This window comes from Hyperoodon ampullatus, assembly GCF_949752795.1.
Source record: "Hyperoodon ampullatus genome assembly, chromosome: X".
Taxonomy (NCBI): Eukaryota; Metazoa; Chordata; class Mammalia; order Artiodactyla; family Ziphiidae; genus Hyperoodon; species Hyperoodon ampullatus.
The window spans coordinates 47,840,186-47,861,919 of NC_136913.1; the positions used below are offsets into that span (position 1 = coordinate 47,840,186).

The 21,734-nt window shown below is 43.9% G+C and overlaps 1 protein-coding gene across 2 annotated transcripts in view; it reads right to left on the minus strand.

Annotated features, from left to right (window-relative positions):
* Window positions 1–8,377: 8,377 nt before the first annotated feature.
* The window catches only part of PHF8 (PHD finger protein 8), a gene marked incomplete at its 5' end in the record, with an annotated part of 85,850 nt that continues 72,493 nt past the window's right edge, over window positions 8,378–21,734 (minus strand). For both annotated transcript variants that reach the window (XM_079727124.1, XM_079727123.1), the window contains 3 exons: window positions 8,378–8,511; window positions 9,431–9,767; window positions 13,466–13,575. In XM_079727124.1, coding sequence (XP_079583250.1) covers window positions 8,423–8,511; window positions 9,431–9,767; window positions 13,466–13,575 — 536 coding nt within the window. In that variant the 3' untranslated portion in view covers window positions 8,378–8,422. The remainder of the gene's footprint in view (window positions 8,512–9,430; window positions 9,768–13,465; window positions 13,576–21,734) is intronic.

A 21,734-nucleotide genomic window follows, 5' to 3' on the forward strand; every position in this document is an offset into this window, starting at 1 on the left:
TCTCTATTTCTCTAATAATTAGTGATGTTGAGCATATTTTCATGTGCATACTGCCCATCTGTATGTCTTCTTTGGAGAAATGTCTATTAAGGTCTTCTGCCCATTTCTCAATTGGGTTGTTTTTTGTTGTTGTTTTTTAAAATTTTATTTTTGGCTATGTTGGGCCTTCGTTGCTGCATGTGGGCTTTCTCTAGTTGCAGCAAGTGGGGGCTACTCTTCATTGTGGTGCATGGGCTTCTCACTGCGGTGGCTCCTCTTGTTGCAGAGCACAGGCTCTAGGTGTGTGGGCTTCAGTAGTTGTGGCACGTGGGCTCAGTAGTTGTGGCTCATGGGCTGTAGAGTGCAGGCTCAGTAGTTGTGGCACATGGGCTTAGTTGCCCCACAGCATGTGGGATCTTCCCAGGCCAGGGCTTGAACCCATGTCCCTGCCTTTGCAGGCGGATTCTTAACCACTGTGCCACCAGGGAAGTCCCTAGTTCTTTGGTTTTGTTGTTGCTGTTGAGTTGTATGAGCTGTTTGTATATTTTGGAGATTAAGCCCTTGTCTGTCATATCATTTGCAAATATTTTCTCCCATTCTGTAGGTTGTCTTTTCGTTTTTTTTGTTTTGTTTTGTTTTTATGTTTGCTTTTGCTGTTGTGTGCAGCCATCTTTTAACCATGAAGAAATATCCTGAAGACAAAGCTAACACACACGAAAGCTCTGGTTAAACTGTTCCTAAAATCCACATACTCTTAGGCTTTTCAGTTACATAAGCCAATGTCCCATGCTTGACTTGCATTTTCTGTTACTTGCAACTTAAAATATCTTTGTGTTTATGACACATATTATCAAAGTCAACATCATTCAAGATTTTAGTCCTTTCACCTCCAGGTAAATTTTCACGGCTCCTAAATACTCTTCCTCCCTTTTTCCTTTGAGTCCTCCAGTCCCTGCCAAGAGTCTGAGCCACTCGCCTTATCTCTCCCCTCTCCCCCCACCTACACACACCCCAAACCCTTTTGGAACTTCTGTGTTGTTTTATCTCACTTTCCACTCTTTCCTCTGTTATAGCACTGACCCCGGTACAATGCAACATTCAACATCTGTCACATGGAATTGTGATCCTGTTTCTCTCTGTCTCCCCCACAAGATTGTTAGTTCCTGAGGGCCCGGCAGTCTCTTGACTCAATTCCTCTCTGCCTCACCATTTCATGAATTGACCCATAAAGATGAGGCTCAGGAGGGGGAGAGGAGGGAGGTTGAAAGGCATCCATCCATCCAAGCTTGTTTACCAATGCTTGTGTATACCCCATGGCTACCTGCCCTCATGACTTTGCTGAAAGGGGAAGCCACCCAGACTCTCCTCCTGGATCATCTATTTTCAACTCCTACCCTTTCAAACTCAAGACCTACTGTGGCAGGGAGAAGGGCTGTGATTGGGAAGAGACATGTGGGAACTTTCTGGGTGGATGGTAATGTTCTGTGTCTTGATAGGGGTGTGGGTTACACAGGTATATACATTTATCAAAACATGAAATTATACTCTTAAAGTATGTGAAAGTTGTATTCATTGTGTGAATATTTTAGCTAAAGAAGAATCACAAACATATATTGAACTCTAGTTTATGGCATGCATGCAGAAGTGTTTAAGAGAATGGGTTACAGGTATCAAATTTGGAAATGCATAAAAAATAAGATGGGTTGATGGATAGATATATTTGACAAAGTAAATGTAGTAAAACACTGATTGTAGAACCTAAATGGTAAATATATGGGTATTCACTGTATAATTACTTTGATTTTCTGAATGCTTGAAAATGTTCATAGTAAAATATCAGGGAAATAAAAAAGAGAGGTGTGGGTTAACATCTCTAGTATCTTCATAGCCACTACCCAGGTTTAGACCTCACTGCATCTTAATTGGAATCTTGCAACCACCCTCACACTGGCCTCCACACTAACCCGCTTTTGTCTCACCACCCCAAGGATCGCCAGAAAGAACGTTCTGAAACATAAACCGGACCTTCATGGTTGCGTTCCTGCCAACCTCTTCAGCTTCATCCCCCAACATTTGCCATCTCACCCCAGCCTGTACACCAACTCAACTCAAAGTCTTGTAGTTCCACCCACAAACCAGGCTGCTTTGATTTTCTACTTTTGCTTATGCTGTTCCTTTTACTTGTAATGCTCTCTATTCCAACTCATCCTTCTGCCTTCCCTTGCCTGGTGAATTGCCCTTCAACAGTCAACTCAGGTGTTGTTTCTTCCTAGAAGACTTTCCTTCTCCTCAGACTGGGTTTGGTCTCCTTCCTTCATGCTCCCATAGCACCCTATACTTATTTGTAACAGTATTTATCCTAGTATTGCTGTACTTGGGTTTCCATGTCTGTGTACTAAACCACATGCTCCTTAGGATTAAGTCCTCCAAAGGCATGCACAGGGCTTGACACAAAATAAGCTTTGATAAACCACTGTAGAACTGAACCAATGATATTGAACTGGCATGGATGATACTCTGGCACCTTCCAGCAACTTTGTGTCATAGATTTAGTTGTATTTCCTCTACAGAGTGTAAGGCTCACCACAGCTATTGACTCAGCCATCTTTCTATGTCCTTCAAACATGTTCCTCATGAAGCCAACTTGATTTCCCACCCCAGGTTGAAATATTCTCTCTGACTCCTTTAAAGGCTTACTTTCTCTGTAATCTTTATAAGATTATAGGCCTTGTTGGGCAAATTTTAACAGGGGAAAATTAAACTAGATTTACCAATGACCTGAGTGCTCGTCATAGAATTAAGTTCTTTAATGACACTGATATAATTCCTCCCAACAATACTATGAGGTAGGAATTATATCTTCATGTTATAGATGATGAAACTGAGTCAAGGAAACATGAAGTAGCCAGCTCAATATCCCATAGGTGGCAGAGTTGGAATTGAGTCATTGGTTTTCTCAGCTCCCAGGTACATCCTCCTTCCACCACAGCCCATTGTCTCCAGGTTGGGCCAGGTTTGAAAAGCCTTGAAACCCAGAAGGTGTAATAAGCAGTGGGAAGCCATGGATGTTTTTATGCAGGAAGAGATGATGAAGAGAGGACTTTGGGGAGATAACCCTGAAAGGCTGTGTATGATAGAATGGAATGGAATGTGATGGAGGCTTGCTGGACTCCTGACAAGGAAAATATAAAATGGGTATTGTATCTCTCTTATCACATTCATTGGTGAGTGCTGGCATTATGTTGTGGCCCTATAGGAAAGGAGAGCTTTCTTGAGAGTTAAAAAGCTGAAAATGGGGATAAAGGGGTGCAACTTCTATCACTTGGGTTATATAAGTGGCTGACTCCATGGTTCTGCCTCCTGGAAATGGCCTGGAATATCCACCCTTTATGAGATGTAGAAGTCAAGAAAAGGTCAGAATCGACTGCAGAGTTGGGTGAAGACTTCCTTAGGGAAGTGGCATTTGATGGGGCATTAGAAGATAAGATGGTGCCCTCCCCATCCTTCTTTCAGTAACTTCCTCACTCATCTCCCTATCTTCATCTCTCTCCCTCCTAATCCACTCCTATGACTGGCAAGGGGATCCTTTTAAAAAGCAAGTTGGATCGTGCCATTTTCTGCTTAAACCCCTTTAATGATTCTCTGTCATTCATGGGATATAGCTATGTCTTTCGACAAACATCAAATTACATATCCTCCATTGTCTGAGGTTTTAAAATAAATATTGTGTCTAAAAACTAATCAATTTGGATCATATGTCTTCTCAAACTATACATTCCTTCTTGGAGACTCTGCATATGTTCCCCCGGATGAAAGTTACAGCTGCAGTTATACTAAATTGCCTGTCCTCTATATGCACATGGATTTTGTTTTTTGCCTCCACTTTTGTTTTTATTCATGCTATTGCCTTGGTTTGGAATACTCTTCCCACTGTTCTCTGCCTGGCTAATTAACTTTCATCCTTCAGCTCAAACACCACCCCTGACAGGAAGCCTTGTCTGAACTCCCAGCTTCCCTGGGACAGATTCCCTGACCAGCATCCTGTGCTCATCTCTATCATCACGTTGTACCATACGGTGCTCTTCTCCTCCACTCAGCTTACTGGAGACAAGTGCCATTTCAGTCAACTGGGTGTGAATAGGGTCCTGATGGAAAGGGAGGAGCCTGTGTACTTGAGGCAGGGAACACAATACAGGCAAGCAGAAGTGTGTGTGATGTGTACTCAGGACAGGTCAGGGCTAGAGGATTCGGTATGGGAATTAACAGCATCCAGAAAGTTTAGGAGTGACCATGCATTAGAGGGCTCCATAGGTGAGATCATTCCATCTGATATCAAGACAAGCAATCTCCCCCAAATTACTTGGTTAATCATTGAGAAGGCAGGCTCTTAGTGACAAGTCCTGTGCACTTTCCCACTCCATATTGGAAAGAGAGAAGACTGAAGTTGGGTGTTCTTGTTCTCCTTCCATTTTTTAGACTGAAGAGTAAGGTGACCAAGACTCTAGCTTATCCTCTAACCTGAGGCTGGTGACAGTGCTTTGGCCCCTTACTGGAAAGGGTGGGGTGGGAGTTGGTGACAGAGAGAACCCAGCCCACCATTCCTGCAAGGGCTATAAAATCCCTCCTCTCTTCCCTGTTGCCTCTCTACCAGGAGACACAGTTCCCCATGCCCCAGACAAGAACCTTCTCTATCCAAATCCTGCCCAATACCAAGATTCATATTGGGAGAGCTGGAGGAGGTCATTTAGCCGGTAGGTGCCAAACCCAGCCAGCCTCACCCCAGAGCCTACAGAAGCAAAATCTCCAGGATGAAGAAATCCTGATTGGGTTCAAACTTCTTTTACAGTGACCCTCAGACAGTAAGCAGCCTGCTGTCGGTCACAGAGAGTCCATGTGGTGGTAAATTTGGAGCTGAGGCTTCTGACATCACCCCAAGGGCTCTCCTCAGGACACAACTCTCAATGCTACGTCTTGCACACAAGTGCTCAATAAACTTCTGTTGGGTCATTGAGCTGCTGAAGATTTTCTAACATGGTGAGAGGAAAGAACATGAATTTTGGCATCAGGGAGATCCTGTTGTGGAAGGCCAGTGGCAAGCTTCAGTCTCCTTCACTGTAAAATAGGGCTAGTAACTATCTCCTGGGGTTGTCCGTGAGAATTAAATGACATATCCTAGGTAAAATCCCTAGCCCAACGCCTGGCACAGAAAAGGCACTTAAACAGTAGTGGTTATCAGTGAGAGGTGCTAGAACAGAGCAATAAGAACACAGACTGTGGAACCAGGTTGGCTCCACAACGTACGATGTGTGATGCCAGAAGTTTCCTTTGCCTGTTTTCTCATCAGTAGCATGAGGATACTGGTGATGATGAAATGAATCAATATACATAGAACACTAAGAGCAGTATCTGGCACAAGGAAATGAGCATGATATGCTAGCTGTAATAATTATATCCCTTGCACTGGCCCTAACACAGTAATCAAGTTCAGGTTTGAGAAACATGTCAGAGAGAGAGAGAGAGAGAGAAGGGGAAGAAAAAATAAAACCCCACAACTTCACATTCACAGAAAGAGGATACAGGTATAGCCAGTAAAAACAGCCCATGGAAGCCATGGAAAGCCTTCCCAACAAACTTGTCAGGCCCCTTTGAATTGTTGCACCCCTTTCTTTTCTGCTCACTATACTTTTGACTGTTTTTGGTGTGTGAACTGTGTCTCTTGTGAGGGCAGGGATCCTGTCCCCTCCCCACCTCAGGCATAAGGCTGTGCACTGGGGAAGAGGTGAGTTGATGAGAGAGACAGAATGTAAAGAGAAGGCAGTACTCCTGGGCCCCAACACCCCACCACTCCCACCACCACCACCAAAAAAAAAAAAAAAAAAAAGAATGCTGAGCAAAGCAATTGCCAAGATAAATCACTTTTATCTCTATAGGAAAGGGAGGATCTAAAAAAAATATATAAATTACATTAGTAACACAACATAAGAAAAAAACAGGGGAAAAAAAACCAACAGAGAAGTCTGTATGATGCTATTCTAACCTGTTTATAAAAAGGCCCTGCATCAGAAATTCACAATCCTACCCACTTCTAAAAATATATTTAGACATGTACAGAAGCGGTGGGCTTGTTTTTAAATTGCTTTTTTGTAAAAATATATTAAAGGTGAATAGAAATCCTCTCTCCCTGCCCCCTATCCAAGCCCCAGCTGTGCTGGGGATTGGAGACCAGAGGTAACTCTCTCATCATGTTCTAAACCTTGGTTACAACCACTCCCAACCCCTCCCCAACTCATTTCACTTAGAACCTGAAACATTAAAAAAAAAAAAAAAGAAAGGAAAAAAAAAAGCACACTAGCCTCTTTGGAAAAGCGTAAATCTGAGGGTAAACTTGCTTTTCATTTAAAACACAAAACAACAAACAGCCAGCTCTGAGAGCCCAACTAAATTAATCAGAAACCCAGTCAAATGGAGGTTGGGTTTCAGCTCCACAAAACTTTTAACAAAGAAACAGAAGGGAAAGAGGCCTGGAACCAGGGGGGATATGCTAGCAATTAGCTGCCTTTGAAAGATCAAGGGGAGGGGGGTGTTAATGGGCAGAAGGGCTGGGGTCCTGGTCTTGGTTACAGCAGTCAGGGCCTAGTCAGGCAGTTGCCTACACAGGGACACAGGCTGCCCTCCTTCCCTCCCCTCGCTACCCTCTGTTGCTTTGAAATCCCCAAGAAAAGCAAAGCTGGGCAGAAACAGAGGGGAGGGGAGTGGGAACCTCACGTGCTAAGGGGGAGGTAGCCAGGCTTTTTTGCCTTTGGTGTGTATAGATGGAGGACTGCTTGGCCCCTGGGGCCCCCAAGATAGGAAAAGGATATGGGGCTAAGGGACCCCTGATTCCAAGGAAGGAGAGTAAATGTCGGGCTGTGGAGAAAAGAAAGACAAACTGGAGACACGAAGACGACCAGGGAAGCCTCACATATTCCCTGTGGCCTGCACGGTAGCTGTTAAGTTCCCCAGAGGCACTGGGAAAACTGAGGTGAAGTTAAAGTGGGGGGTAGAAGACAATGAAGCACTCCGCTTGGGCAGTGCCGAGATGGAGAGAGGGAGACGTTCTCCATCCAGTCCAGGTCACCAGGGAGGCAAGACAGGTGGAGGTGGAGGGAGCTGGGGGAGGGGGAGGGAGGGGGTGGGCACTGTCTGGACAATAGAAACATTCACAAAGGGAAGAGGGGGTGGGAGGTTCAGATGATCTGCTCCTTTACAGGTGGGCATCTCCGCTCCTAGGCTCGGGCTCCCCCCACATCAGCACTCTGCTTGAGCGTCCACCTGACATCTGGGAGTGTAAAGGTCCAGGAGTGAAGATGTGAGTTCCGAAGTCTTCTTCAGACCAAGACCTCAAGGTGGGGAGAGAAGCAGGGGGGCTCCTGATGGAGAACCTGGGGTGAGCTGTCCTGCCACATCCTCTCCAGAAGGTCCAGGCTGTGCTTTGTGGTACGGGTGAAGGGATCAGGCCGTAGAGCAAGGGCTATCTGCTTCAGTGGCAGATGCTTTCAAGGCGTTTGGGAGATGGTCTTTGCCTCCTGGAGCCCAGCCAAAGCTATGTGCATAATGTTCTGTAGGACCTCAAACTCTAGGCAAATCCCTGGAGCTCACCCTGGGAGAGGTGGCTTCATCTGTAGCCACCCAAAAGTAGTTTCCTCCAATGGGCTACAAAGTCTCGGTCAAAGTCTTGGGTGTTGGTCCTCTCCCCACCTTGAGAAGTGACAGGAATCTCTCTTCTTCCCAAGGATGAATGAAGTCAGCCCATGGCCTTTCTAGGCCACTCTGGAAATGGCCCACGGTGGGGCAGTACGAAGACTCTGGGCCCTCCTCTCTATTTCCATGAAGCATTTGGCAAGAGGGGGCAGAGGCCAGAGGCTTCTCCCAGGAACGAGTCTTGAGTGGGACACATCCATTGGGCTAAGAAGAGGAAGGAGAATGGGCAGAGGTGGGCAGGCTTCTGGAGACAGGGCTGGAGCCGCAGAAAGTGTTGAGCACTGGGCCTCCCGCTTCATGAGCAGGGAAATACCGAGGGGCCCAGGCTCTCCTCATGCCTCTCCTCATCCTGCTTTCCAGCTTTAAGTGGGGATGACAGTAAAGGGCAGACAAAGCTGGTGAAAGGGAAATGGATTGGGGCAGCAGAAAAGAGGGCTCTAGTCAGCTGGAAACCTCTCCCATTTACTGGCTACTCAGAGATATGGAAAAGGAAGGCAGGATGCTCCAGTGGAAGTAGGGAAGGGAGTTGAGGGAGTAGGTGAAGGGGCCCATGGGAGAGTCCATGCCTTTGGTCAGTTCCAAGAAAGCAGGACAATGCGCCTCAGCACCTTGTCCGGGGCAGGTAGGATCCAGGAGTGCCCCGAGAATTGACAACGGAGAAGGCAATGGGGGTGAAGGGGTGAGGGGCAGGACACAAAGGGGATCACAGAAGCAGTTTGCCATTTCTGTGGATTTTCAGGATACGGCCGAGTCTCTGCTTTGCTGTAGCCAGGCCCTTTTTGGGACGCTTTCCTGTGGGGGAAGGGAGAGGTAAGCAAAGGATATGGCAAGGGTGCCAGCAGCAGCTCCAGCACCAACTGTCCTTGGGCCACCCTCCTCCTCTGTTCCTCTGCCCACAGAGTCTCCCCATCCTTATGCCTGGCTCCAGGACCATCTTGGGCCAAGGGGCCCCCCTTAACTACTCCCATCCAACACCACATGCTTTGGCTCTTCCTCCTATGACCTCCTGCATTGGCTACAGACTCCCTGGTTACTCTGTCTGGTTACTTTTCCCCACTGATTTCTTTGGTCCTATTTTCCTTCCTAACTTCTGCAAGGTGATTGTGCCTCTCCATCTTCTTATCCTGCCCACCAGGATTGAAAAAGTGCCTGGTTAGTGATTATAGCTCGGTGTCCCTGAAGTTGCCACTCCCAGGGCCTTGTTTCATTAGAAACAAGCACCAATCTCATCACCCTTGAGCTGCGTACTCTAGGGACTGGGCTTTCAGAGCCAAAGTGAGGAAAAGGAGGGCTTGAGCTCTCCCCACTTCCTCTTTCCCCACATCAAATCACCTCATCACCACATCAATCACATGTTCCATGTGACCTCCTCCATATTTGATCAATTTATCCCCTCCTTCATTCCCTCTGCCAGAGCCCTAGCCTCTCTTCACTGCAGCCTGGACTTGTGTATGTGCCTCCTTCCTAGACTTCCCACCTTCAACCCACCCTCCACTCTGGCCCACCGGAAGGATCTTTCCAAACCCACATCTGAGTTTGTCCCTGCTTAACACCAGTCAATGTCTCTTCATGGCCTATGAGGTCAAGTCCAAGTATCTTAGGTTGCCCATCAGTGTCCCTCCCAGGTGTTCTCATTTACCAGAATGCTTAAGGGTTTGAAGCCAGTGACCCTAAGATCCTTCTCAGGTCTACAACCATATGCCAGTCATACCTGGTCCTGCTTGATTGCTCTGGGAGCCAACTGAAGGGCGCCGCTGGGTCAAGAAGACACCAGGGGCCATGGGTGTGGTGCTGCGGTTTGCCTGGGCCATGCCAAAGGCATTGGGACGAGCAGTATACTCATGGTCAGCAAGACTTCCTGAGAGGGCCTCTTGTTTAGGCTCAGGGGGAGGCAGGGGCGAGGAGGAGGTGAGAAGTTGGGGTGTAGTGGCCAGAGTTGGGGCTGGTACTGCCACGCTGAGATTAGGCTCTTGAGGGCGAGGCTGTTCTACCTCCTTCAACAAAGGCTTCTTCTTGATATATTTCTTCTTTTGGGCCTTCTGTAGCTCCTGAAACACAAGCCAAATGGGAGGGGAGAATTTAGGAGTGAAGAAAACAGAAGAAAATTTCCCAGAAAGGGATCTAGACAGTGGTCAGTGTGGTTCTGCAACCTGCCCCTACTCCAAGCTTAGCCTGGATATATGTACACACAACACACAGGACTTCCAATACCTCAGGTCCTTTGGTACCATCCATTCTTAAGTCAACCCTGCTACTAACCAGTACAGTGGCAACAGAAGGGTAAATGAGTTCACAGGCTTGGGTTTTGGTCCTAGAATTGCCACTTATGAGGTGAACCATGGACATGCCTAATAATAATAGCTAAATTTACACCAGCAGCTGAGGCACTTTATATGTTTGACCTCATTTACTCCTCAGAACAGCCCTGAGAAGGAAAATCCCTCAGTTTACAGATGAGAAAACTGAGGTACAGGGATATTAAGTAACTTGAGCCCAAAGCCTCACAGCTGAACAGTTGTTGGGTTCAGGATTCAACTAGGTCTATCTGAACACCCACCCTGCACAATTCTCAAAATGGGACATCTGCGAGTGAAAGAGTAGCAGCTTTGGAATGAGATAAACTTGGGTTCAAATCTAGGCTTGTGCTCCCTAAGTTGGATGACCTTGGTCAAGTTACTAACCTTTCTGAAATTCAATTGCCTCGTCTGTAAAATGGGCAAAACAATAGCTGGTTTTCAGGGTTGCCGGAAAGATTAAATAATGACATTAAACACATAGCACATAGTAGGTACTCAACAAATGGAAACTATTATTCTATCTTCATCTCTTACAATGGTTTCTCTTCTTCTTGCTGGTCTTTTCTTTTAATAGAAGAGTCTTCCAGGTCACTGGATCTTAAAATCTCTGTTTTGGATGGGAGGGATGAATAAGGAGTTGTGTCACTTCTCACAATATCTTGGATTTCATCCATCCATTGCTCTATGAATATACTATCCACTGTGTAGTGGGTACCTTTATAGTGGGCACCTGGGCCCCTGAGAACCTGGAAAGGTGGTGCTGAGAGCATGTGAACGACTTCACCTTCTGAAATGCTACACAGCCACAGAGACCAACTCAGTGATTACATTTCTTTGCTTTCTCTTGGCAACACAGGCCTACTCCTGCCTTCAGAAGATCTGACAGGCTGTGGCTACCTTAGGGATTTTTGTGGGACGAGAATAATAATATTAGTAATATATGCCAGGTACTGTTCTATAATTTAACTCATTTAATACTCCTATGAAGCATGAGAAAAAAATAATTATAATTCCATTTTTATGAGAAGAAACTGGCACAGAGAGGTTAAGTCACTTTCCTAAGGTTATAGGAACAGTAAGTGGCCAAGCTGCGATTCAGACCCAAGCCATCTGTCTTCAGTCTCTTTTATCAGCCAAAATGCTTGTTACTCCATCCATACCAAGAACTGCATTTCTGCCCCCATTGCTCTCATCTGAATCCAGAAATTATCTCTTCATACCTAGATCACATAGTTTAAAATTTTCTACCTTTGTTGCCAATCTCCTTTTCATATACTTCATCCAGATCCCCCACAGAAGACTAGACTATCTTATGACAGGGCCACTTTCACCTTATCTCAAAAGGCCATCAGCAAGTCCCCACCCAAGTTCAGACTCCCTGGCCTGACATTTATGGTCATCCATCGTCTGGCCACTTATACCTAGCCAACCTGTAGTGATAATGATGAAAAGCTAATGTGTCTATAGTACTTACTGTGTGGCAAGTGCTGTTCTCAGAGCTTTCACATATATTACCTCATCTAATCCTCAGACAGAGTCTACAAGGAAACTGAGGCACAGAGAAATTAAGTAACTTGCTCATGTAAGAGGGAGGAGATTTGAACTCAGGCAGGCTGGCTCCAGAATTCATTTTTTAACCTCTATTTATCTTACTCCATTCCCCAACAAGAAGCCTCCAATCCAAAAAGATCTGTTCATTCTTTTATTCATTCGTTCATTCATTCATTCACTCAACCAACAACGACTAAACACATGCTTAGCATAGTAGGGATACCAAGTTAAATTAGATATGTCTTCACCCTTGAGGCCCTTACAGTTTAATAAGGAACACAGAAAAGTACACTTATGATTGTAAGTACCATGAGAATGCTATGGAAGCACAGAAGGCCACTGAAATAAACTGGTGGTGGATGGTGTGAAGGGGTGTTAGGTAAAGGCATCTGAGAGGGCACGATTCCCAATGGGCAGAGGAAACAGTTTGTGCAAAGGCACAGAGGCATGAGACAGTCTGATACACTGAATGAACAATGAGTTACCGTAATGGGTGGTGTAAAGGGCATGCATGAAGGGTTGACACAAGGTCAGGGAGGAGAGGTAACCAGAGGGCAAATCAAGAGGGCCTTGTGTGCTTACCAAGGAATCCCCTTCTCCTAGAATGCCTCCCTTTCCCCTCCAATAGCTTAGCCTGCAAAACCCTTCCCAATTTCAAAATCTCTTCTTTGAGGTCATCCCTGATCAACTCAACCAGAAGTGAGCTCCACAGAAGGCACTAAAAATAGTTTTCACAACTTTAATTAATTTGTTCATTTAAAGCAGTCAAACTTCCTTTTTTTTTTCAAATTACATCTTACATGGCACTAGGATATACATAATAGAGAAAAGTTCTGGACAAAGAATGGCCGCCTGGCCTGGTTGGTCTCTGCTGGCTTCCATCAGTAGCCTCCAAAACATTTCTAAACTCTGGAACTCCACAGAACATGATATGAAAAACATCATTCTATTAAATTTTATTTAAATAGGATGTAATTACTTAATTATATAAACATTTAACTATTTCATTTTATTTTAATAGCAAGTAACATGAAATCTGAAGTTAGAGGATATGAGTTTGAATCTTGTCTCCTCCATTTACTGGCTGTATTATCCTGGACTAGTCACTTAAAGAGAGCCTCATTTTCTTCACCTGTAAAATGATGAAAATATTACCTATTGAAAAGGGTTATTGAGCAGATTACATGAGACACTGTACATGGAAGCACCTAACATAAAGCAGATGCTCAATAAATGCTCTAAGCTATAGGATGTGGCATGAGAATCTAAGGGGATACTGATAAGGAGAGAACCAAAAGATTCACTTCCAACTGCTCCCAGGGTTGCCAAGCACATTTAAGAACTTTGAAAACCATAACATGCTAGGAAGTCAACTTGATTCTAGGCCAAAAATTAGTGGGTGAAGTTTTCTTGGGAAGCATGGAGTGAAGATCAGGCAAAGTATTTGGTACAGAGAACAAGAAAAGCCTCTCCCCAGAAAAACCAAATTCCGATACTGATGAGAGACTGAGAAACTGAGTGTACTCAACTGAGTCACCTCCTTGGAGCTTCATCTGAAGACAAGTGCTCTCACCGAAGGACAGACTTGGTCCTTCCCATCTGAGAGGTTTTTACACACCCAGAAAGGCAAGTGATATATTCAAGGGCTTTTCTCTGGCCCCCTATTTTCTTTCATCCTAAATCATTTCAACGGTGTGCCCTATGGAGGTAGCTTGTCACTGAGTTGGTATATGTAGGATATAGGAGGGAGCTGGGATACTGCCATGGATAAAGATCACAAGTTACCCACTTCCCAGTGAGACAACAGTGGGATCCTGTCAGCCTGGAGGTCTGAGTTTTGAGGCTCCAAGTCAAACTGGGATCAGTGGCAGGGCCATTGCCTGAGTGTCAGCACTTACCTGCTGGGCCAACTTTGCAGCTGCTGCAGCCAAGCCTGTCTCAATGGAAGCTACCCGGGTCCCCTCACGCACAGGACGGTCCTGCTTCGGTAGAGTTGGGGTCACACGGGCTGCAGAGGGAACAGGATGAAGACATTTATCTGAATGACAATCATATTCCCTACCTCTGGGCCCCCCAAAGGTGGTCTCATTGGTTTTCCTGCTTCTAGCTTTATACAAAGCCAGATTTTGCTTCCCATTGGGTAAAAAGCGAATTCACAAATGCCCAAGGTACACAAAGCATGCACTGATTAAAGGATAAAAGTTAATTTCCCTGAATTGGCATGTAAAGTTGTCCATGTTCTTCTCCCTACCTACCTCCCCAACCTTATTTCCACTCCCATATCCTCAGCTTCTCCAGACAGAATGGCTTCCTTATTACACTTCCAGAACATGTACAGCTCATCCTCTCCCCCTATGCCTTCATCCTCATCATCTACACTGCCTGCAGTACCCTTTTCCCTTTTGTCCACCTCTTTAAACCTGCCCATTATTCAAAAGTAAGCTGAAATCAATCTTCTATGCAAAACATCTAGGACCTCTTTGGCTCACATTGACCCCTCCCCTCCCCTGAACTTATGTACAAGTCACTTAATACATAGCACATACTATCCTGTCTCATTCCCTAATGCTGATGTGTGTTATTCTATCTAATAACCAGGCTATGAGTTCCTAAAGAAGATCACCTTCTTGTACAATTTTTTCATATAATGCCTTAACAATCTTGAATCAAAAAATAGTTACTCATCCCACATTTTACATAGGAAGTGTATTTCAGGATAACCAAACAGCCCCAGATGATGAGGGAAAGCTGTTCTTTACAGACGAATGCCAGCTAATGAATGTAAAAGGAATGACAAAATTAGAAAATCACAGGTTTGTAAGCCCTAATGAAATAACTGATTCTAGGGAATTGGATATTCACACAGTACCAAAGTATTATCTCACAGATGACTTGCTAGTCTTGAGAAAAAGAACTAACCTTACAATGATGAGATCAGGAGATCACCCCCTTATTGTCACTAACAGAAAGATGGCCAACTTCATGCACCTCCTAATGCAATTCAATAGGAAATCTACAGCATTACCTGGGAAGTAGTTTTGCCAAGACCTAACATCAAGTGAGCAGTTCATATTACTTCCAGTTTTTAGGAAACACAGAGATTAAAAAAAAAAAAAACAAGTTAAATGACACTGAGGACAAACAGTCATCCTATAAAATAACTGGCCTGGTTTCTTTAAAAACACAATGTCACAAAGAAGCAAACAAACAAATCTAGAAGGTGGGATGTGCTAAAGGACAATTATAATAGTTTTTATAACAAATCAACAGCATCAAAGAAAAAAGTATTTCTCTAGATTAAGAGATACTCAAAAAACGTGATAGCCAAATGCCATATGGACCCTGTTCAGATCCTGATTTAAACAAATCCACTATGAAAATGCCTTTTTTGTTAGACAATTAAGGAAATTTGATTACGGATTTAGTATTAGATAACATCAAGGAATTATCAAATTATTATTAATTTTGTTATGTATGATGACAGGACAGTGGTTATGTGAGAAAATGTATACTTTAGAGATGCATACTGAAGTACATGGTGGGGTGGGGAGGGAATGACACTATCTGGGATTTGCTTTAGACAGTTTTTAAAAAAAGAAGAAAGTTATAGATGAATCAAATATGGCAAAATGTTTACAACTGTTGATTCTCATTGGTGAGTGTATGGGATTTCACTCTTTTTAATTAATGAAAAAAGTCAATGTCACAGGAAAAAAAGAGGTGGTGGTGGTATCTCACCTAGACTTAAAGATTCCTTGGTTGGTTAGCTATTGTTATTGCTATAAAGGAGACTTTCTGTATAAGCGGTATGCAGATTCTAGAACAGGCAATTCAGGAGGTTGAAGTCCTTTCTTTAAAGGTGATATTGATATTTAACTTGTTTAAAAAATGATCTGAAGCAAATCTAGCAAAAATGTTAACACACAATTTTCAGTCATGGATTCTTGGGTATATTTCATATCATTCTCCATAGTTTTGTGTGTGTGGTGGCTTTAAAACATGGCCCCAAATTCTTTGACATTTTTCCTATTAATAGGTGGGGTCTATGTTCCCTCCTGTTGAACCTAAGCAGGCTCATTTGTAGCCTATAGAATGTGACAAAAGTGACACTGCATGACTTCTGAGGCTAGGTCAGAAAAGGCAACTTTAGTTTCTGCTCTGCTTCCTGGAACACTCACACTTAGAGCCCTGAGCAACCACGTAAGAAGTCTGATTGCCTTGAGGCCATCAGGCAGTGAGGAAGCTAGTCACATGGAGAGGTCACATGTTGGCACTCTGCTTGGTACTTCTAGTCTTTGAGTCCACCCAGCCCAGGCACCAGACATGTGAGTTAATGAGACTTCAGATGGTTCAAACTCTTGGCCATCCAGCCTTCAAATTATCCCAGCTGAGGCCCCAGACATCATGGAGTAGAGACAAGTTGTCCCCATTGTGTCCTTTCTAAATTCCTGACCTGTATAATACAAAAGCAAGTTGTTTTAATCTGAAAAAAATTAACCTCCTTGATTAGATCTGGATTTAGGGGGGGAAAAAAACTATGTAAAACATTTTGTAGGGACAGTTGAGAAAATCTGATCATAGAATGGGTTATTAGAAGATCTTAGGGAATTATTAACTGTTAAGTATAACAAAGTTAGTGTGGTTATATAGGAGGACATTCTTATTCTTAGGAGATACTGAAGTATTAACGTGCAGCCACCATAACATACTATAGTATGTTATGGTGGCTGCACATTACTTTAAAGTGGCTCAGCAAAAACTAGACAGATATAGATAATGAAGCAAATACAGAAAAATATTACAACTGTAGGATCTAAGTATTGAGAATATGGGTGTTTGTGTACTCTCCTACATTTATGGATGTTTGAAAGTTCTCATAATAAAAAATTTTAAATAGTGAATGAGATTAAGAGATTATAATAACCAAATGAAATGTGTAGTCCTTGAATAGATCCTGGTTTAAATAAGCAAATTATAAAAGCTATTTTTGGTACAATTGGGGGAAATTAGAATAAGGATTTGGTATTAAATGATATTAGGAAATAAATGTTACTTTACTTAGGTGTAAAATAATGGAACTATGGTTATGAAAGAAAAAGTCATTTTCATAGAGATGCATACTGAACTAATATTTAGTATGTCACGATGGATGAAATCCACAAAAAAGGCAAAGTTAAGGACTTCCAAAACGTCACTTCTGAATTAAAACAATGAAAAAACTGGCAAAAACTGTCATAATAAACTTTTTCAGAACTCTGGAAATTAACCAAAGGTTTACAGCTACCTGGAGAGCATTTATTTAAGAAAAAGAGCTGAATCTCAGTAAAATCAGTGAGCTTTGTGGCATTTTAACTTGCCCTAGACCCATACACTTCTCCCCAGCTCAGTGGTAGCCTTGAAAAATAACAGGCCACATTGCCAGTGATGTAGGGAACAGAAAGGAGCTGAAGCTTTCTTCCAAAGCCTAGTGCTCCCTGGGGAGCATTTATCAAAAATATTTAAAGGCAAGTGCTTAATGTCACAGATGCTTAAGGTGATGGATAACAGTTGTGGCAAACAACAGACTAACCCAAAAGCTGAAAAGGAAAAGTTGAGGAATGAGATATCCACTGGGGATTAAAAAAGCTCTCACATATTTCTGGGAGTCTAAAAGACCATATGCATGCATAGGGGCTGTGTGCATGATCAGGAAAGACTTGAGAAATCCCAGGCACTCACCTCTGGCTGACTTTGTGGCTCTGCAAAGCAGGAAGTGAAGGCTAAGGCACAGTTGTAAATTGCCTGCCTGAGTGCTGAAGGTATGTCCCAACATGCATATAGAGCCCCTTGTCAAGCACTGGGAGATTTCCTGGTTCCAGGCATTTAAGGAAATCTCTGTCTAATCATTAGCTGACCACTAAGCAAACCGAGTAGAAACTTCTACTTTAGTGACTTTTCTGAACAAATTCTGTAAATAAACAAATAACAACAAGCAGCAACAAAACAAACCCTGGGGAGTGAAGTAGGGAGTCTCTGATTTCCAGAGTTGCCACATTATTTTAAATGTTCAGTTTTCAAAAAATTAGAAGATATGCAAAAAAACAGGAAAGGGTAGCCACACACAGGAAAAAAGTAATGGATAAAAACTCTCCCTGACTACCTGAACAAAGTTGGACCTACTAGACAAGGACTTTATACCACCTATTTCAAACATGTTCAAAGAGCTAAAGGAGATCATGTCTAAAGAACAAAACGAGAGTATGAGAATGAAGTTTCACCAAATAAATAATACCAATAAACAGACAGAAACCATAAAAAGGAATCAAATAGATATTTTAGAGTTGTAAAGTAACGGAAATGAAAATTTCACTAGAGGGTTTCAACAGCAGATTTGAGTAGGCAGAACGAAGACTTAGTGATCTTCAAGAAAGGTCAATTGAGATTATCCAGTCTAACGAACAGAAAGAAAAAAGAATGAGGAAAATGAGCAGAGCCAAAGGGACCTGTGGGATGGATCAACTTTGCCAACACAGGCATATGGGAGGCCCAAAAGGAGAGAGAAAAAGGGGTGGAAAGTCTATTTCAAGAAATAATGGCTGAGAGGGACCACGAGAAGATGGCGGAAGAGTATGACTCGGAGATCACCTTCCTCCCCACAGATACATCAGAAATTCATCTACATGTGGAACAACTCCTACAGAACACCTACTGAATGCTGGCAGAAGACCTCAGACCTCCCAAAAGGCAAGAAACTCCCCACGTACCTGGGTAGGGCAAAAGAAAAAAGAATAAACAGAGACAAAAGGATAGGGACGGGACCTGCACCACTGGGAGGGAGCGGGGAAGGAGAAAAGGTTTCCACACATTAGGAAGCCCCTTCGCGGGAGGAGACTGTGGGTGGGGGAGGAGGAAAGCTTCGGAGTAGCAGAGGAGAGCACAGCAACAGGGGTGCGGAGGGCAAAGCGGAGAGATTCTCGCACAGAGGATCGGTGCCGACCGGCACTCACCAGCCCGAGAGGCTTGTCTGCTCGGCCGCCGGGGCAGGTGGGGCTGGGAGCTGAGGCTAAGGCTTCTCGGTCGGAGCGCAGGGAGAGGACTGGGGTTGGCGGCATGAACACAGCCTGTAGGGGTTAGTGCACCACGGCTGGCTGGGAGGGAGTCCGGGAAAAAGTCTGGACCTGCCGAAGAGGCAAGAGACTTTTTCTTCCCTTTTGTTTCCTGGTGCATGAGGAGAGGGGATTAAGAGTGCTGCTTAAAGGAGCCCCACAGACAGGCACGAGCCGCGGCTAAAAGCGCGGACCCCAGAGATGGGCGTGGGACGCTGGGGCTGCTGCTGCCACCGCCAAGAGACCAGTGTGCGAGCGCAGGTCACTGTCCACAAGCACTTTACGGGGAGCCTGTGCAGCCCGCCACTGCCGGGGTCCCGGGATCCAGGGACAGCTTCCCCGGGAGAGCAGAGGGCGCGCCTCAGGCTGGTGCAATGTCACACCGGGCTCTGCCACAGCAGGCTCGCCCCGCACTCCGTACCCCTCCCTTCCCCCGGCCTGAGTGAGCCAGAGTCCCCGAAGCGGCTGCTCCTTTAACCCCGTCCTGTCTGAGCGAAGAACAGACGCACCACAGCAACCTACACGCAGAGGTGGGGCCAAATCCAAAGCTGAGACCCGGGAGCTGTGAGAATAAAGAAGAGAAAGGGAAATCTCTCCCAGCAGCCTCAGAAGCAGCGGATTAAAGCTCCACAATCCACTTGATGTACCCTGCATCTGTGGAATACACGAATAGACAACGAATCATCCCAAATTGAGGAGGTGGACTTTGAGAGCAAGATTTATGATTTTTTCCCCTTTTCCTCTTTTTGTGAGTGTGTATGTGTATGCTTCTGTGTGAGATTTTGTCTGTATAGCTTTGCTTCCACCATTTGTCGCAGGGATCTATCCATCCGTTTTGAAATTTTTTTCTTAATAATTATTTTTTATTTTAATAACTTTATTATATTTTATCATACTTTATTCTATTTTACTTTATCTTCGCTCTTTTTTTCCTACCTTCCGTCCTTCCTCCTTCCCTCCCACCCTTTCTTTCTTTCTCTCTTTCTTTCTTGCTTTCTTGCTTTCTACTTCTAATAATTCTTTCTTTCTAGTTTTTCTCCCTTTTATTCTGAGCCGTGTGGATGAAAGGCTCTTGGTGCTCCAGCCAGGAGTCAGTGCTGTGCCTCTGAGGTGGGAGAGCCAACTTCAGGACACTGGTCCAAAAGAGACCTCCCAGCTCCACGTAATATCAAATGGCGAAAATCTCCCAGAGATCTCCATCTCAACACCAGCACCCAGCTTCACTCAACCACCAGCAAGCTACAGTGCTGGACACCCTATGCCAAACAACTAGCAAGACAGGAACACAATGCCACCCATTAGCAGAGAGGCTGCCTAAAATCATAGTAAGTCCACAGACACCCCAAAACACACCACCAGACGTGGACCTGCCCACCAGAAAGACAAGATCCAGCCTCATCCACCAGAACACAGGCACTAGACCCCTCTACCAGGAAGCCTAAACAACCCACTTAACCAACCTTAGCCACTGGGGACAGACACCAAAAACAACGGGAACTACGAACCTGCAGGCTGCAAAAAGGAGACCCCAAACACAGTAAGATAAGCAAAATGAGAAGACAGAAAAACACACAGCAGGTGAAGGAGCAAGAGAAAAACCCACCAGACCTAACAAATGAAGAGGAAATAGGCAGTTTACCTGAAAAAGAATTCAGAATAAGGATAGTAAAGATGATCCAAAATCTTGGAAATAGAACAGACAAAATGCAAGAAACATTTAACAAGGAACTATAAGAACTAAAGATGAATCAAGCAACGATGAGCAACACAATAAATGAAATAAAAAATACTCTAGATGGGATCAATAGCAGAATAACTGAGGCAGAAGAACGGATAAGTGACGTGGAAGATAAAACAGTGGAAATAACTGGTGCAGAGCAAAGAAAAAACAATGAAAAGAACTGAGGACAGTCTCAGAGACCTCTGGGACAACATTAAACACACCAACATTCGAATTATAGGGGTTGCAGAAGAAGAAGAGAAAAAGAAAGGGACTGAGAAAATATTTGAAGAGATTATAGTTGAAAACTTCCCTAATATGGGAAAGGAAATAGTTAATCAAGTCCAGGAGGCACAGAGAGTCCCATACAGGATAAATCCAAGGAGAAATACGCCAAGACACATATTAATCAAACTGTCAAAAATTAAACACAAAGAAAACATACTAAAAGCAGCAAGGGAAAAACAGCAAATAACACACAAGGGAATCCCCCAGAAGGTTAACAGCTGATCTCTCAGCAGAAACTCTGCAAGCCAGTAGGGACTGGCAGGACATATTTAAAGTGACGTAGGAGAAAAACCTGCAACCAAGATTACTCTACCCAGCAAGGATCTCATTCAGATTTGATGGAGAAATTAAAACCTTTACAGACAAGGAAAAGCTGAGAGAGTTCAGCACCACCAAACCAGCTTTACAACAAATGCTAAAGGAACTTCTCTAGGCAAGAAACACAACAGAAGGAAAATACCTACAATAACGAACCCAAAACAATTAAGAAAATGGGAATAGGAACATACATATCGAAAATTACCTTAAATGTAAATGGACTAAATGCTCCCACCAAAAGACACGGATTGGTTGAATGGATACAAAAACAAGACCAGTATATATGCTGTCTACAAGAGACCCACTTCAGACCTAGAGACACATACAGACTGAAACTAAGGGGATGGAAAAGGTATTCCATGCAAATGGAAATCAAAAGAAAGCTGGAGTAGCAATTCGCAAAGCAGAAAAAATAGACTTTAAAATAAAGACTATCAGAAGAGACAAAGAAGGACACTACATAATGATCAAGGGATCGATCCAAGAAGAAGATATAAGAATTGTAAATATTTATGCACCCAACAAAGGAGCACCTCAATACATAAGGCAAATACTAAGAGCCATAAAAGGGGAAATCGACAGTAACACATTCATAGTAGGGGACTTTAACACCCCCACTTTCACCAATGGACAGATCATCCAAAAGGAAAATAAATAAGGAACACAAGCTTTAAATGATACATTAAACAAGATGGACTTAATTGATATTTATAGGACATTCCATCCAAAAACAACACAATACACATTTTTCTCAAG